This window comes from Astatotilapia calliptera, chromosome 19 (assembly GCF_900246225.1).
Source record: "Astatotilapia calliptera chromosome 19, fAstCal1.2, whole genome shotgun sequence".
NCBI classification, from domain to species: domain Eukaryota; kingdom Metazoa; phylum Chordata; class Actinopteri; order Cichliformes; family Cichlidae; genus Astatotilapia; species Astatotilapia calliptera.
Genome location: NC_039320.1, coordinates 29148702 through 29167899, shown reverse-complemented (window position 1 = coordinate 29167899; position 19198 = coordinate 29148702). Strand labels below are relative to the sequence as shown.

At 37.1% G+C, this 19198-nt stretch overlaps 1 protein-coding gene across 7 annotated transcripts in view; it reads left to right on the top strand.

Moving 5' to 3' along the window:
* nrxn3a (neurexin 3a) overlaps positions 1-19198 on the top strand; it is a 208152-nt gene that overhangs the window by 185199 nt on the left and 3755 nt on the right. For 3 of the 7 annotated variants that reach the window (XM_026151866.1, XM_026151864.1, XM_026151868.1), the window contains 3 exons: positions 3108-3197; positions 3918-4225; positions 8977-9064. In XM_026151866.1, the coding sequence (XP_026007651.1) occupies positions 3108-3197; positions 3918-4225; positions 8977-9064 (486 nt within the window). The other 4 variants (XR_003270631.1, XR_003270630.1, XM_026151867.1 and 1 more) reach the window with 4 other exon arrangements.

Sequence of the window (19198 nt, the reverse complement as noted above, 5' to 3'; positions counted from 1 at the left end):
CAGCAAAGGGCTGCTTAAATACCGAAAACTCCTCCGCTCCTCCACTTGGACCGCTAGCGCTGACCATAACTATCGCTTGACAGACTGACCGCGCGCACCGAACCGTGGAGTGGGATCGGATTACGGATCAACCGTGATCCGCTGCACCTCTACTGCCCAGTGAACTACACATTGTGTTTGGATCGGCCCTTTTTTGTGGTTTATGCTGTTTTACTTTGTTGTTTTACATTAATGACAGCCCAGAAGTCTTTTGAAAAATTTTCATTTTACTCGGGCTCATCCTCTTTGGTATTGGCTGAAATATATGTTACCTTATACGGTGAAGATATATCTAATCATTTTGATTGTCACTAAAATTTAATTTTAGCATGATTGAATGAAAGCACTGTTCATATCAGTTAAATAAGCTTGGTCTAGGCACAGAGAGTGTGCATTTGATGAATCATACAATTTAGGGGTTAAAATTGAGTCAAGTCAAACTGAGATGTTGAAGATTTGTAACAGACAGGTGAAGGTGAAAAAATAGAAGCAATATTATTAAAGATAATTTCCAAAAGTCTGTTAAGTTTATTTTTTCAGAAAGATCCAACTTCACAATTGTAATATGGCACCACCTTTTGTGCTTTGGGTGCTGGGTTACTTTTAGATAACAGGACTATTTATACCTGTACAAGAGGAAAACGTTTACAAATCCTAGTGAAAATGTATAGAAAGTGATGAAAAGATCGAAACATTTTATTTTAAAAAGTCTTCTGGTATCACAGCAACAAATACATGTGGAGAAAGTTGGAATAAACACAAACATGCACATCAGCTACTGAAGTGGGAAGGCAGTTTGAGGATTTCTCTGTGTAAACATCATATGTGCTGTATATTTAATGAAGATTTGGGGCAAGCTAATATTGTCAGAGAAGAGCGTGATCATTTTAAGAACTTTGAATGAGCTCTGCATAACCTAAGGGAACTCGTTTTCAATGATGACACACGGCTGCTGAGTGACGTAGTTTTTCAAAGCACAGAAATCAGTCCAACTCGTCTATGGTCATTCAATAAATGTAGCCTTTTTAACCTTGGATCGTACACTTGACTGAGTCAAAGCCTGAAAATGTCAGTCAAGATAAACACAATCTGTTAGCAATCTGCCAGGTATGCCATCAGGCTCACTGGCTTTCTGAACACTGACTCTTGATTGTTTAAGATGAGACACTGCTTGCTGTCACCTGCAAGAAGCAGTGGAAGAGAAAGGCCAGCAGCACTAAGTCTTGTTCACATTTCCACACAGCTTGTTGTAATCTTAAATGTGCCTGAGTTTGCATGGGCCTAAATAGTGTTGAGACTTTCATAAAATCCCACTTTACTGTATATCTGAGTATCAGTCATGACAACAGAGCAAACAGATACTGTACATGCTGTGTAACTAAATGGCTAGCTATTACATAACAGCTATCAGGTTCATCTCAACTTGCTTGCTTAACAACATTTTGACTTGCAAAATAACCAGTTTTTCCCCATTTAGTCTTTCATGTCTACAGATGATCATTTGTTGAATTTTAGTGATTGATTATTATCAATTTCTAATGTAATGTTTGGTAGTGTTACTTACTGTTGATGTTGTAAGTGCAAAAGGAGTAAGGCAAGTTGCTCTGGAGCAAGCATCTATTACATCCTTTGTAGGAAATTTTTACCTGAGTTCTTCACGTCACAGGCTGTTAAAAGAAATCTAGCAAGTCTTGAAAGATCTTATTTTTTAAGGTATGTGAAGATACATCCAGTGACAAAAAGTGATAATGAATGAATTTCATTGCATGAAAAAGTTACCCCTAAGACATTACCTACCAGGTAGGCAAACCTGACTGGTAGGAGGGATTGTACAGTTTCATTAGAATATAACTTGGTATTCGGAACACATAGGATTAGGCAAGTTTTTAAAGTGTTTGTGATGATTTCCATAGTAAGAAAACTAATCTTGCATTAAATGTGACATCAGTGCATACGCTACACCAGGAGTCTCCAACTCCAGTCCTCAAGAGCTACTGTCCTGCAGCTTTTAGATGCATCCCTACTCCAACGCAGCTGGATCAAATGGTTGGATGACCTCTTTTTTTTTCTTTTTTTTTTTTTAAACATTATGTTTATTGACTTTTATATTACAGAACAAGCAAAGAATAACAGTACAGTTAACATGAGATTTATATTAAAGAACATAGTCCCCAAAATAAACAAATATAAATTAAAAGAAACAACAATAATAATAATAAAAATAAATAAATAATAAAATAAAACAAAACCGATGCACAGCATGGGTAAAACAAACGAAAAATAAAAACAACAAAAACAAAGAAACAGATAACAAAGAAAACAACAAAAACAACAAAAAAACCAAAAAAAACCCACACACACACAAAGAAACCCAAAACTCAGCACCAAGTATCACTTTCTAAATTAATTCCCTTCATAATGTCTCAGAAACTCAGTTAAAGGTAACCATATTTCTTCAAAATCTACTCCCTTTCCTCTGACAATATAAGTAAGTCGTTCCAATACAATACATGATGCCATCTCCTTCACCCACATATGACTTGAGAGTACATCCACTTTCTTCCAATACAAAGATATTAAGCGCCTAGCTTGCAGGAGGCCAAAGTCAATTAATTTTAGCTGTCTGGTGCTAAAGTCACAGTTCTTTGGATATATACCAGACACACACATTTTTGCTTCAACAGGTATATTTAGATGACCTCTTTAGCATCCCATCAAGTTGGGCAAAGGCCTGATAACAAGCCAATCATTTGATTCAGGTGTGTTGGAACAAGGATGCATCTAAAAGCTGCAGGACAGCAGTTCTGAAGGACTGGAGTCGGAGACATTGCTCTACACAATGTGAAGAAGAAAAAAGTCAGGATTGTAAACAAAATGTTTGGTAACAGCCAAAGAGCCAAAGATGATGAGCCCTGTGCATCCTCTAACCAACAACCGTTTCAACCAAAATGAATGTTTCTGCTAAATTCAGATTTATTTTGTAAATGTAGCTAGAAATTGATATTTCCTTCATGATGTGACTCCGGTCATCGATCTGTGTTTAATACATGTGTTTTTAAACTTTAAAGGGAACAGCGACATTGAACGCTATCAGATGGCCAATAAGAAAATTCCTTTTAAATTTGCCAGACCAGTAGAAGAATGGCTACAAGAGAAAGGTAATTTCAAATCAACCTGATGTATCTGATTGTGCTAATGTAAAGTTAACTGTAACCTCTAGAATAGCATGAAAACCTCTGAACATGAATGTGAACCCACACACCGCTTAAAAATGAGAACTCACCAAAGAACTAGATAAGTGAATGAATTTGTACAAAAGCAATGTCACTGAAAGTTATAGAAACAGAGCAGCAATAACTGTGAAGGTTGTGTTTTTAATTTAGCGAGTGTGTACACAAACTTCGTCCACAGAGGAGATGTCATCTCCCTACAACCGCTGCACTTATGCAGCTCACATCTGCCTTTCAGCGTCTCCACTACGCAGTAGTGAGATCAAGCACATCTGATTCATTCCTTACTAATTTATTTTCACCAAATGATGTGCTGTTAATGGTTCTTTTTATGTTCTGTTGGTAAAATTCATCATGCAGTTTTATGCCACTGTGTGAGAAATCTATGTTTCAGTTTAGTACATATAATATCATTCAGTTTTAATAAAGGAATACATTATGTATTGTAAATGAATTACTTTTGTCATTGTAAGGTGGAATCAACAGCTAAATATGTGTAGTGTAATGTTTGAGGTTGGCTACTGTGCGCACTGTTGCAGTTTGCTTAGTATTGGGTTTTAGTGGCACTGCACCTGGGTGTTTGCATTTTTGTTTTATTCAAAGGTCCTTTCTTTGTTGACAATATCTTACTCTGGATGTCTTCTCTAGGGCGGCAGTTAACAATTTTCAACACACAAGCAACAGTGGCAATTGGTGGTAGTGATCGTGGCCGGCCCTTTCAAGGTCAGCTCTCGGGCCTTTATTACAATGGCCTAAAGGTGTTGAACATGGCAGCTGAAGGCAACCCAAACATCAAGATTAATGGCAGTGTAAGGCTGGTAGGCGATGTACCTAGTGTGCCAGGTTCAGCCAGGACCACAGCCATGTCTCCAGAGATGACAACATCCTTCATTGAGACTACTACCATGATGTCCACTACGACCACACGGAAACACAGATCTTCCTCAACTGTACAGGTATGTATGTTCTTATGACTATACATACAGGAAGCAAGAGTCATATTTGTTGTTCTTCAACCTTCATGATTTGATGCATTAACATTTGGTTGCACTTTCTATCACGGCTCGGTAATAAAGTGGTAATAGTAGGGTAACAAAGCGGAAACAAGAACGTAATAATGTGGTAATTTCTAAGTTTTTACCATGCAATTGCCAAAGTAATAACCACTTAGTATCCAAGTAATATTAGTCTGGTAGCAACAGTGTTCACACTGAGTAATATTACATGCAAATTTATGTAATTGGATGATAAGAGCCCAAAAGCTGAGGGTAATAATGTGGAAATACAGCTCGGTAATAAAGTGGTAATAGTAAGGTATCAGGGAAGAAACAAGAATGCAATTGTGTGGTTATTAACACTCAATTACCCATGGTCGTTTCTGTGTAATATGCACGAAACAGCTGCAAAATGCAAATTACCTGTTTCCAATTAATTACATATGAATAACCCATTAAGGCTAACTTAAAGAAGTGTGATTATTACCTGGAAATATTGCTATTAGTTTCTGTGTAATAAGCAGGAAACAGCGCTGCAAAATGCATAACTGCCTGTTTCCATTTAATAATATATTAGTAACCATGTAATAACCTTTTAAAGCAAACTTAAAGAATAGTAATGACTACCAGGAAACACCTGTGGAAGCTTTTGTGTAACAAGCAGGAGTTTAATACCATGGTCATGATCGTAAATTAAAACAAGCATCAGGAAATAAGTAATGAACCGGAAACACTTGTGCAAAATGCAAATAATTCAGTTTAAAAGAATAACACATATGATTACATTAGACTCGTATTGGAGTTTAGATAACGCTCTTTCACATGGATGACAACACATAATACGGTCAATCTATTTCAGGAAAGAAGGAAAGAAAGTGGAGCACATTTTTAAAATGTCCTGTATACAAAAATAAGATGCCATCCATCTTCCCCTGCTTGTACAATTCAGGGTGGGGGGGGGCGCAACACCATCGCCCTGCACTGCCATCCATAGATCTAGCTGGGGGTGGATAGCTATATTCTGAGTACACTAAACCACCCTAAACTGTTGAAAACTGGAGTGCTTTATTTTTTGGTGACTATGTCTTATTTGAAAGTATAACTAACCACATCTAGTTGTCTGTCCATATTTACAATATTAATGATCAGCTTATTTCATGACAGCATCACTTTTATGCAACCTTAGTTTTTAGAACTACTCTAAGTATTATTAGCTAAGCTAACATTAGCTACTAACTTGCTGTTAGCTACTCTGTTATCAGAATCAGAATCAGAATCAGAATACTTTATTGATCCCTGGGGGAAATTATTTTTTGTTACAGTGCTCCATTTTAAACCAGTGGTGTAAGTTGACAGTATGTAACATAGATTAATAACTACAAGTCACATGGTGCTAAATATAACTTAAGGAATAAAAAAGGTTTTACATACCTTGCAGTCCTGCAGCAGTTGCTGTAATATGGGTTTGACTCCAAATGTATTGGTATAATCCGTTGGTTTATGCAAGCATGGCTCTATGAGGCCAAAAAGGATGCAAATGGTGGCTAAAGTTAGCAGTTAGAGTAGAATGTAGGCAGCAGTCTGCCACGTACCGCCAGCCAACTCTTTGCAAGCTGCTTCTATTTATGCTTATTAAAAAAAATCAAATGCTTATTGACGAGCGACTATAGCAGTGTAGTCGTGTCTAACTCCAATAATGACCATAATTTTTAAAAAGGTAGATTCAATATAACTATGAAACAGGCAGGTGAACACATGATCCACTGTGGCAACCACTAAAAGGTGCAGCTGGAAGAAGAAAACTTAACATAAGGAAAATATTAACTGAGGCCACAGAGCAAAAAAGTCAAAAGCCCACCTCCCATAGATATCATACAACTATTAATGTTTTTGAAACCAGAAGAGTCAGCGCCTACTGGTCATTAAAAAGAATGTAGGTTTATTGCATTTCCACCGGCTTTACTTTACAGACTCGAATCTATATTCATGCTTTATGTGCAGCTTATAGTCTGGATACAATTTCAAAGGTTTTACACGTTATCTGAACCTAATACAAAGTAGTAGCAGCTGAAAGTGAATGTCTCATTGCTGTGTTGTAGTATCAGATTATCTTGCTTGTGTATCTGCTGTTCCCGTTTTAGGGAGAGAAGGGAAAGACCGACTGGAGTATCTTGACAGATTTTAGAATATGAAATATTTTTAAATATTGAATATTTTTAAAGGATTTTTCTTCTGATGAAAAAGAATTAATGATTTAATATGATTCAGAGCAACTGCTGTGAAGATTACTTGTGATGATTTAGCACTATAGAAATAAAAGTAAAAACTGCATTAATGCAAAGAGCTCATCTGTCAGTTAACCTATGTTAAAAGTATCTGTTTACCGTTACACAATATTAAAGACGTGGGCATTCACAGCTTGGCATGGTTTGGTAGATTCCAGAGTCTTTTGTGCCAAATTTAGGTGTAAAAGATTAAAAAGAAACTGGGGCAAGGATAACAGCCGAACTACTCTTTGCTTGTTGCTCTTACTGCCCTGCTTGGGTTTATGTCAGCTGATGCAAATGGAATAGCTGCTCTTTGATATTAAATGTAAAACCATCTGAATGTATTTAATGTTAGGAACCCTTAGATAATATTGGTAGAACTACTATTTTTCAAATGTTTATATGAGTTTTGTTTATTAGTAAAAAAAAAAAAAAAAAACAAACCAAAAAAAAACTCAACTCAAGGTTCTATTGCAGAGCCTTTCAGTTGAACTCAGATCATCTGTACATTACAACATCTATTCAATTCAATTCAATTCAATTTTATTTATATAGCGCCAAATCACAACAAGAGTCGCCTCAAGGAGCTTCATAGATACAGAGAAAAACCCAACAATCATATGACCTCCTATGAGCAGCACTTTGGCGACAGTGGGAAGGAAAAACTCCATTTTAACAGGAAGGAACCTCCAGCAGAACCAGGCTCAGGGAGGGGCGGGGCCATCTGCTGTGACCGGTTGGGGTGAGAGAAGGAAGACAGGATAAAGACATGCTGTGGAAGAGAGACAGAGATTAATAACAAGTATGATTCAATGCAGAGAGGTCTGTTAATACATAGTGAGTGAGAAAGGTGACTGGAAAGGAAAAACTCAGTGCATCATGGGAATCCCTGGCAGCCTACGTCTATTGCAGCATAACTAAGGGAGGATTCAGGGTCACCTGGTCCAGCCCTAACTATATGCTTTAGCAAAAAGGAAAGTTTGAAGCCTAATCTTGAAAGTAGAGATAGTGTCTGTCTCCTGAATCCAAACTGGAAGCTGGTTCCACAGAAGATGGGCCTGAAAACTGAAGGCTCTGCCTCCCATTCTACTTTTAAATACTCTAGGAACAACAAGTAGGCCTGCAGAGCGAGAGCGAAGTGCTCTAATAGGGTGATATGGTACTACAAGGTCATTAAGATAAGATGGGGCCTGATTATTTAAGACCTTGTATGTGAGGAGCAGGATTTTGAATTCTGGATTTAACAGGAAGCCAAAACAGGAGAAATCTGCTCTCGCTTTCTAGTCCCTGTCAGGACTCTTGCTGCAGCATTTTGGATTAGCTGAAGGCTTTTCAGGGAGTTTTTAGGACTTCCTGATAATAATGAATTACAGTCGTCCAGCCTGGAAGTAATAAATGCATGAACTAGTTTTTCAGCGTCACTCTGAGACAGGATATTTCTAACTTTAGAGATGTTGCACAAATGGAAGAAAACAGTCTTACATATTTGTTTAATATGTGCGTTGAAGGACATGTCCTGGTCAAAAATGACTCCAAGGTTCCTCACAGCGTTACTGGAGGCCAAGGTAATGCCATCCAGAGTAAGAATCTGGTTAGATACCATATTTCTAAGCTTTTCAGGGCCGAGTACAATAACCTCAGTTTTATCTGAATTAAGAAGCAGAAAGTTAGCGGCCATCCAGGTCTGTATGTCTGTAAGACATTCCTGCAGTTTAACTCATTGGTGTGTGTTATCTGGCTTCATGGACAGATAGAGCTGGGTGTCATCTGCATAGCAGTGTAAATGTATGCTATGTCTTCTAATGATGCTGCCTAAGGGAAGCATGTATAATGTAAACAGAATTGGTCCTAGCACTGAACCAGTTCCGAAGTTATATTACCCGGCAAGCAGGCAACAGAAGAAAGGTTCAAGTGTGGAACCACCAGCTGAGGTCATTCTGTGTATATGTCAGGTATATAACACCCAGAGCCTACAGAAAGTAAATAACATTTAGCAACTTTGCCTGACCTAATAGCAGAGGACTTTGCACCCAGTGTAGACTTAGCATAACTCCAAAGCATTCAATAGACGGGGCAGACCCTAAAGTCATCAAAAGTCCAAATAAATTTGGGAGACAGTAGATGTTTGGAGAAGTATGAAAGAGGATATTTGCGTTCGACACCAAAGACCATCTTAATTAGAACGCCACCAACAAAATAGTGTAAATAACAGCTGAGCCATGGAAAAAACTATAACAAACTGAAAGCTCTGAAAAACGATGAACCTTGACTTAAGATCTTTTGCTCGTTGTTGTGCTCCTGTGATTGGCATTCACTTTCTAACTTGTCTTAAATATTCTTCTCCTCTCTTTATGCGCTACTTTGTGTCTTCTGGTGGCTCTTTGCTGTTTTGGTATATTTGCTATGGATATTGTGTCTCTGATGACCAACATTCTGGCCCTGAAGCACCAAGAGGACATTGGGTCATCTGCCGAGTGTTCGAGTGATGATGAAGATGAGGAGGAGTGTGAAACTAGCCGTACAGGTGGGCTAGGTTAGTTTGCATTTGCTTGCTTTCTATGTGCTGTCACTCATCTGCAATAGAGGATCGAGGTATCCTTAAAGCATCACGCCCCCATGGTCAGTCAAAGTGTATCTTAATAAATGGCCAAGGTGGTAACAGTAAGCTAAGCCCAATTCCTCAGCAATACTTAATGTAAGAAAACTGGGTATTCAAATGTATTTGTACATTCAGAATCTTAATTTAGCACAGTGCTAATGTATCAAGGTCATGAGCTACACTTGCACATGGGGTTATACAAAGTAGTCAACATGGTCACCAATGTACATTCAATTGTTGTCTGCTAAGGGGGAAAATGAGGGTTAGTCCATGTCATCACCAGTATGCCGAGTTTGTATGATGGTGAACCATGTTCTCTGTACTGATGCTGAACTTATAACATCATGTTTGAGTCCATTGCTTCTGCCATTCATTGCTCTGTTGATTTTAAGTTTCAAACAGTACATTTGAACAGTTTTTGGTTTTAGATTTTGTGTTCAGCTAAAGTGTTGTCTAGTTTACATCAATGTATTTTAATTTTGGTTTCTATTTGTGCTTTCCCAGATTTAGAGGCTTGCATTGGTACATGTGCTAGAGAACAGATATCATTGAATTTCTGTGTACAGGTTTTTCTTTTTTTGGGTTACACTTTTGCTTTTAGGTGTACTTGTTATTCTGTCTTTTTTGTACCTAAATATTTAAAATAAACGACTAAATAAATAAAATGTTGCGATAACTTAACACTCAAATTGAAAGAGTTTGGGAATTTCCATATTTCAGTTTTTGTAGTGGACAGTTAACAGATATATTTTTGCTATGGCACAAAAGCATAGACACGTATTTCTTAGGTAGATAAAAAGTTGAAAGTTGTTAGTTTTAATATGATCACAGGAACATCCACCAGGTCACTCAGGAGTTGGGGTAAGCTACATCTTAGCCACACACCAAAAAGTATTTTCAGAAATGGAAAAGACGTTGCTTTTCAAGTAAAGTGTTTCTGTGATAAGATTTATTGTAACACTAAACCTGACTCTACCTTTAACACCCAAACAGGTCATCTGGTGGATGTAAATAGGTGGAGGTTCTGTGTCTCATTTACAGCACAATCGTCGATGCGAAGGTTGATTTTCACCCAAATAGTAAACGTAATGCCACCAAAGTGGAGCTATGGGTGTGAACTGCATGTTAAAACATTCAAATTCCAAAACAGTCGAGATATCTATAAAATCACAAATGCTGGAGGTGATAGTGTGATAAAGAAACATTTACGCCGTTTCTTAAGTTCCCTTTAGGGAAATGGATATAGTGTGATTCCTAATCCGGAAAGATGATGTTCATCACAACATATGCCCTTACTGAAGGTCATTCCCAAATTTTTTCAGAGTATGTGAAATATTGTTGTTAAATGGGTTTAAAACGGTCAGGTCCAGGGTGAGATCCATGGGGATTTGTGAAGAAAGACAAAGACAGGGCCCCAGTCATCCAATCATATGTTTACACAGAAATTCACATCATTCTAACCCGGACATCACGTTGACGTTGACAGCTGCATGCTTTGATTTTACTTTTCTTTTGCTCCTTTTTCTAAGTCGATGCTTTTTTCTGGTTGTTTTGCATTTTTTAAAGTTTTGTTGCCAAGACTTCATTCCCGCCTTTTCGCCAGTTGTCTAAAAATGCATTTTTGTATTTTGGCCTCATCATGTGTGGCATGACGTTTTGGTGGGTGACAACTGTTTCCAGCTGTTAAAAAAAAAAGAAAAAAGAAAACACACACACATCACCTTATTATTTCAAAGCAGCTACAAAGGCAGAAAAAAGAAACTTTTCTTGCCATCAACGTTTTAATCCTGAACATACCGAGGTCCACACGAGACTGACGGCAGAACCAGTCTGCCGTCCTGCTTTGACTTCCTTTCTAAAGCTGCTTTACATTTGAACATGTTTTGGTGCTGATGGCAAAAAAGGACTTTTTGCCACAAATTCTGCTTTCTTCATTTTCTTTTCTTAAGCGATCATTGTTATCATGGTATGATAAACTCTAAAAATCATTGACTTCAGGAAGATCGTTTCTTGCATGTGTTTTGACTGATACCATGCGCCTGCAATTACACAAACTTGGTTGTTTTGTTTGCATTTCTGTTTACGTTGGAAGCCATTTTTTGTGGTTGCATCATCATCAATGGTCATCTTTCTCACTCAACGCAGTGTTTTTCTTCTTTTTCTTTCCTTTTCTTTTCTTCGTGTGGCTGTTGTCTGTCTGGTTTGTTTAGAGAATTTATCAAGTGATTCTGTTCTCTGTTGGAAATTTTCCGTTTTCCTTTTTTTCTTTCAGTTGATTTCATAAGATGGCAACTAAAAGGGCTTCTTAAATGGTTTTACTGCAAACTATTAAAAACCTTCAGTGTGCAAATAAGCAGGTTACATTTTTTCCATGAAAAAGGCCAACAACCAGTAACAAATATTGTGCTAATCCTTCATTTAAATCCTGTAAGATGCTAGCATCACTCACTGATGAGACTGCACTAGAAACAAACATAAACTTCTGACTCAACATGTCTAACTAGATCAAATCTGAGAAGCATTTTCAGATAATTGTCCAGTTGTTCTTATGAAAAATGCCAAAAATGTTGCAACAATAATTGTTTTATCAAACAGGGTAGAGAAAAAATAACTTGGATCATATAATATTAGTTTGTGATTGCAGGGTTCGGCTAAAGATGCATTTACATTCTGTCATAGGGTTCCTTATTCTTCTCTAGTTTTTACTGAACTATACAGAATAAAATCTCTTTGACTCTTAAGTATTATTTAATAATATTAAATAAAATGTTAAATAGTGTTTTTGTACATACAACACATTTAGGAAAGTTTGGCTCAAAAATAGGTTGTACTTTAAGACCGTACATCCCAGCAAGTCTCGATGGGTTTTACCTTTGGAGACAGTATTTATCAATTTAAGCATTTCATTTTCTTCTGATGTTTTGATTATCTGGGGGATCTTGGCTGCATCAAACTTGCTTTTGGATATTTAGGCTCCTTCTTCTCTTTAATTTGATTATCACAAAGGTTTGTCAGTTATTACCAGGATGAAGTCGTCTTTGGCCTATGAACAGAAAAATATCTTTCCTTAGGGTAGTTGTTGCAGTATAATGTAGGATCTTTGGGAAATTCTCGTGGTCTTCAGATAACTGCTATTCTAGTGACTTTACTTTCTTATCCTGTGGCTCCACATGCAATGGATTTCACCCATAATCAACCAGTGTGATAAAAATGAAAGTAACAGATAAAAGCAAAGCCATAAATTTAACAATAATAATGATAATTTCCTTTTTTTAAAGGGTTCATTTTAAAGTAAATTATTATATAAGGGAGGGGTTTAGAGACTATATGCTGGATGTGCACTCAAACACAAATCACACACAGAAAGGTGTTGACCATTTTCTGAAGCGTGACTCATGATAATATTTTTTTTTTTTGACTTCCTACAACCTCTGACATTGTTTATTTAGTTCAGGCTAATCAGAGATTTGCCATCTTATGGAATTCATGTCGAATTCAATTTTGACCTACATGGAAAAACATGTAGTTATAATACTGACTCATATATCAGATGACACTACAGGTTTAAAGCTGATATCCTTATTTTTTGTATCATCAAATAATAATCATTTCTATTTATGAGAATTGTAGAATAAGTTACAATTATATATGTTTAAATGCTGCAATTATTCAATGACAATAGGATGTTTCTGAACGTAAAACGATATGTAGAAGTGAAAGACATAAATGTCATCAGATGACATATTACACTATATCATTGTTTATTTTGTGCAAATTGAGCTAAAATGCAGAAGCAGCGTGTGAAAATGAAGTATTCCTTCAACAGAAGATGGGAACAAAGGTCTCGAATCGGCCCAGCGTAACGCCACAACTCCTCACTGAAAGGCTGTGCCAAGAGATTTATAATAATAACAATAATAATGGATTGCTTTTACAAAGCGCTTTTCGGGGCCCTCAAAGCGCTTCACAATTGCAGTATTTATTCACTCTCACATTCACACAAAAACTAATGTTTAAAAACTTCAATGGGCCAGAATTCCTCCATCACAATATGAGAGACTGATAAAGCTGCACAGGAAGTTGTTACTGAAGGTGTATTGAATCACTGGGTGTACTTTTTTCACACACTGCTTCTGCACTTTGCTTAGTTTTTGATAACTAATAGCACAGTATAATATGTCACGTTTTGTTGTGCATCTGACTTTAAATAATTTTAGAATCTACTGAGGACCGTATGATGATATATGGGGATAATTCAGAACAGACCTACGATATTAATGTCTTGATATATCAAACCTTAAAACGGAAACATATTGTACTTTCTGTTTCACTGTAGTTATATTGATACAGGACAACAAACATTCTGACACTACAAAAACTATATCCCAATTAAAACAAGTGGTTTCGTTCATTAAATAAATAAAGTTTTAAACCAAGATAGCAGTCATAAAACTGTAAATGTTACTATTCTCAATAGTAACATTTACAGTTTTATGCTTTATTAAGGTTTAAAGTAACAGTTTCTAGGATTTTTGTTTCAAGTCTCTAGAAGTAACACAACTGTAACTAAACCTTAAGCTCACTGATGAAACGATTGCTTTTATATTTGCGGCAGTACAATCTGTCTGTCAAAAGCAACACAACTAGAAAGAAGCAAATAAGTTACTGCTGACGCTAATGTAAACCAAAGAGTTCCTACTGCTGCGTCTTCATCTTGAAAACATTAAAGCAGGGAAACATGAGCTGACTTTTCATAGAAAAGAGAACACAGTTGACCTCCGCTAAGAACGAGCTCCTGGCCACAGGAAGGAGAATCTCCCTTTTAACAGGAAGAAACCTCCGGCAGAACCAGGCTCACAGAGGGGCGGGGCCATCTGCCCCAACTGATTTTGGGTGAGGGGAGGAAGACGGGAAAGAACACATCCTGTGGAAGAGAGACAGAGATTAATAATAACAAATGAATAAAGTCTTGTATAAACCCACAGTGAATAAGAAAGAGTGACTAACCCTAACAGTGAAGTGTCTGTCTCCTGGATCCAAACTGGAAGCTGGTTCCACAGAAGAGGGGCCTGAAAACTGAAGGCTCTGCCTCCCATTCTACTTTTAAATACTCTAGGAACAACAAGTCAACTTTCATTATGCTCTACAGTTTAAACTCACAGTGAGTGCAGCAAAAAGTCGTGATGGAAGAAGACAAGTTATGCATAGTGTTTTGTTCATATATTGATTTACCATCCTCATCAGGTCTGGGTCACAGAGGCACCAGTCTAATCAGAGATTCCCAGACCTTACATTCTTGGCCCAAGCCAGCTGTCAGACATAATCTCACCACCCTATCGTCTCAATAGAAAATGAATGAAACAGCTCAACAAGGAGTAGGAAGCATGCTAGTCAGATGCCTGGACCACGTCAACCGGCTCTTGCTTTAATGAAAAGGAGCTGTGTTTGCTTGAATGACCACACCTTTCAACATGCTTCTCGCGCTTCTATAAAAGGCCAGATTCCCTTTGGAAGAAATCCTTTTCTGCCACATGTGCCCACAGTTGCATTCTTTCAGTCACAGCTGGTGGACATAGGTGCGAGTGTAACATGAATCTGTTCTAAATCAAAAACCGTGCAAAAGCCTGGCTCTCTCTGCACAGCTGTCTGCTACAGTGTCCACGTAAGCACAGATGCTCTTTCTTCCCCCCCTCATGAAGCTAACCAAGACATATTTGAAGTCCTCCACTCGAGGCAGAATTCCTAAACTAGACTGAGGAATTCACCTGTTTTCTCACGAGAACATTTGGAGTGCTGACCCAGCATGGACCAAAGTTGTCCAAGTTGCTACTTTAAGATCCTTGTTTGATCTAATAAGATACGTTTTGGCTTGGCAGCAATTTATCCCAAACTCCCCCTCTGGAGAACACCTTTGCAACATGCACAGTCTAATGGATATCAGCTTTATACTTGTCTTTTAAATTCTAATGAAATGCATTCCACATTTAATAAAACATTATTAATGTATGTTTTATGTTACTTGTTTCTGTTTCTCACACACTGCTGTTAGTTCAACGTGAGCTGTGTCCCAATTGCATACTCTATACAACTATTTTCTTTGGTGATTGGAGGGGTGGGGCTATTGGGATTGTTTAAAGTGACAAACTCGTCATGTGAGTTTGCGTCCTGGATACATTGGACGTTGAATGAACAGACATCGGGGAACTGCTAATGGCTTTCCAAAGTTGCAGCTTGGCTGTGTGCAACCTTGCAGCACACGTTTCTTTTCAGTGTAAACTCCTGTTTAAACTTCACTGGTTATGAGATTGGGACACAGCGTCTGTCTCCTGTTCTTCTAACATCGGTCAGTCCTACCTGCGCCCAGTTTGCTGTGTCGTTTCTTTTCTACTTTCCCTAAATGCAACTTACTTTAAGCATGCATCAACATCCTGCAGTACAACTAAAACGAAACCAAAGGAGAGTTCTAATAACAACCCATTTTCAGCCAGTACCATCGCTCTCCGATGTACACCCAGACTGCACGGCCGGTTCATGTTTAAAAACTAACATTACAAATAGATTTGTCATCAAGAAACACACGAGAGAGGAGCCCGTCGTCCAGTCGAGCACCTTTCTCAGCAGTGTCTGTTTTCTATTGTGTGCATCTGGTTGTAGTGTGTGCAAAATTTTAAATGGCTTCGTTCTTCCATCTTAACATTTTTCATTTGATAGTTTTTAACTGGTCATATTTTTGGTAGTTTATCCAATTGGTTTTGAATATGTTTTTGGCTTTACAAGTCTGTTTTCTATTCTTTTATGGTTTTTCTTTTTGAAATCAGATAATACATAAATTACTATTTTGTGAACAATTTCCATATAATTTAACTTTTTGGGCTTTGGAACTCCTTCACAGCGACTAGCTTGTGTGTTTTACTTTCAGCACTAAGCTCTCCTAAGTCACAATGAAAGCAACATTCAAAAGATGGCAAAAAAGTCCGACTTGTTTGAACCTGTTCAGAAACTCACAAATTAGTAGGTGAAGCAGTTCCACATCCACTTGTCACATTTCTTCCATTTTTCAGATTTTTTACAATCTTTTTTCACAAAAAAGAGGGAAAAAAAAGAAAGAAAGAATATTTTGACTGTAATGAAACAAACAAACAAACAAACGAATGAATTGCATGGCTAAGAAGTTGCAGTTTAGGGTTTGTGAGACATGTCAGTGTTAGAGTTTTTCTGTTCTTTTCTGTAGATGGGCATGTATATTGCTCATTGTTTGTATATCCCCATCCCTTCCTTACAGCCCAAAGCTCTAATGCCGCCCGACCGCTTCGTACTGCCTTTACATGGACATGGCAACTGACTTACACTGTCACCCTCATCATCCTCATTTCCTATGTAATATGTTCGTAGGTCCCAATCCCTCTTCACCCTTTCCCTTGTCTTTAGAGATTTTACAATATAAAGTCATCCATCCATTCTAAAGAACATATGTCAAATTAAGCAAAAACTATAACATGAATAGATTTTAGGTGTCACTGAAGTCTCTTGCAATGAAAAAAAGATACACAGATTTTTTTGTACAAAACAACTTATTTACCAGGAAAAAACAAAAGATAAAAAACAGTATTATGGTGTTTATTTTTTATGTTATGTGGTGTGGTTGTATGTGTTGTTGCCTCCCTGTACCGTCACGTTTTAAGATAGAACACAATCTACAATGGATAAAAATGACCTTTAACAGTGGCTATCCAACAGTCTTACCCAACTTTTCCTTTGTAAATTCTTTTCCTCATGCCTAACTCACGTGGGCAATTTCTTGATGTAAGTTGACGATATCCAGTCTGTACGTTTTCTCCTTGCACTGATTTTCAAAGATGCAGTTTGTAAAATGTGAGGCTTTTCCCAATGTTTCATTTTAGGTGTGTCAGACTACTGGCAAGGTGACAATTTACATTAATATACTCGGAATTAGCTGCTTTCTTCCATCCGTATTAGTAGCTTACTGGCTCTTTCAAATTTCCCACGTGTGGCATTAATAAAGGTTATCCTATCTTAGTCATTTTAAAGAGTTTATTCGTTTCTTATTCTGCATTACAGTATCGATCAGCTGTTATGCCGGCACTTGCTCTCAGAAACCTTTCGATATATATCCTTTAGGGATATAAGTAAATTAAACTATGACAACAGCCTTTTATATGTAGCCATATTGGATTGTTATTTTGATGCCCCGTAAAAGCCACTTATACTTCTTAACATGCAACACACACACACACACACACACACACACACACACACACACACACACACACACACACACACACACACACACACACACACACTTAGTCTAACTGACATAACATGACGTGACATGAAAGACTGCCTTTCATTAACGGTTTAGGCTCACACCAGTTTGTTTGATGAAGTAAAACCCTTCAGATATCTTAAACAAAAAGTAACAAGCCTGTTTTGAAAATGTGGAAAGTGTTCAGAAATGTTTCAGAGGAATAAATACTCAAGTACAGTAACAAAATGGTATACTTTATTACTTCTCACGTCTGGATAGAGTCAAAGCATTAGGTTCACATTAGTGTAAATTTCCCTTTTTGGTTAATATCCTCGCGGTTGTAGAATACTTTCATGCAGAATAAGCGTTAATAAATTTAAAATGACTTTTAAAATGCAGGTATTGTACTACTACTCATCCAAAGAAATAACTGATTAGTGGTGAATATGTGTATGTAATATATATACAGTAGTAACACTTTTTAGAAGCTAATGATCTTAAGGACAGGTTTTGGTTTTAAAATCTTGCAAACTGCATCTCTTAACCCTGGATATGTTTTATAGAAATGATCATCTTAAATTTTGTGCTTGTGGATGTTGTGTTTGTGATTATTTGTGAGTTGCATACTTGCTGCTTTTAGTTGACATCTAATTTGGTATGTGCATCAACAACTGTATACTGCATGGAGACTTTTTATGTCAGTGTAACAGTCGCATTTTCGATGTTTACTCCGACTGTTGCCAGCTTTAGATTACAGACTATGATAAGTACATCAAACTCTTTTATACAAAGTGTAAAATATTATCAGTCCTATTTTTGTACAAATTCAATTCTGCAAATGTTGGGATGCTGTATGAAATGTAACTACAAACAGAATGCAATGATTTGCAACAACAACAATGAAAAACAAACAAACAAACAGTTTAAACTGGCATTTTCCTTCTTCTTTCTAATACTAACACCTCAGGTTAGTTTAAATACCTCAGGTCTGCTCACTGATCCTCACCCCACTTTGTAGCCGAGCTTCATCAGCTCGTTCTTGAAAATTGGTACACCATGTCAAAACGTGCAAGGTGTGTGGTCACTGACTTGTTGAAATAAGCAAGACTTCCTGTAATAAATATTGCCTGGTTGATGCCATACCTTGTAAACATGTTTACAGTGCGAGTAACCAATGCCAATGCCTGCACAATCACAAATGCTGGCTTTTAGCTGTGCTTGATAACAAGCTAGATGGCCTCTCTCTCCAAAAAGAACTGTTAAGCAGTCAGGCCAGAGCACAGTTTTCCACTTTGCATTTATTTCAAATGAGTGTGGGCCCAAGACAGTCATTTACATACACAGTCATATGTTACTTGATAACCTGATTAGGTGTTTTTGTTTCGTTTTTTGTTGTTGTTCAACAACTTTTCCAATCTTGAAGTGCATGAAATTCAAAGTGAATATTTTAATATACTATAAATAATTTGCAAATCATTGTACTGTGTTTTTATTTAGATTTTTCAGCCTTTCCCAATGTTTTCAGGAGGAAATATAGTGGCATCATCTGTTTTATCAAAATTATTTTTATTGCATGTGCGATAAAATGATTTTGGCTTGATATATCAGTTTACCCTACTTTCTTTAGGAAAAAACTGTATCTTATAAAACGACTCAACTAAATATGATTTAAGTAATTTGCATTTAGCACAATTTAGCATGACAAAATGTAATGGATTACATCTGAGGACCGGAGAGTTTGTTAAATGTGGTTAGTAAGTAGGGATGGGTATCGTTTAGGTTTTATCCGATACCGGTGCTTA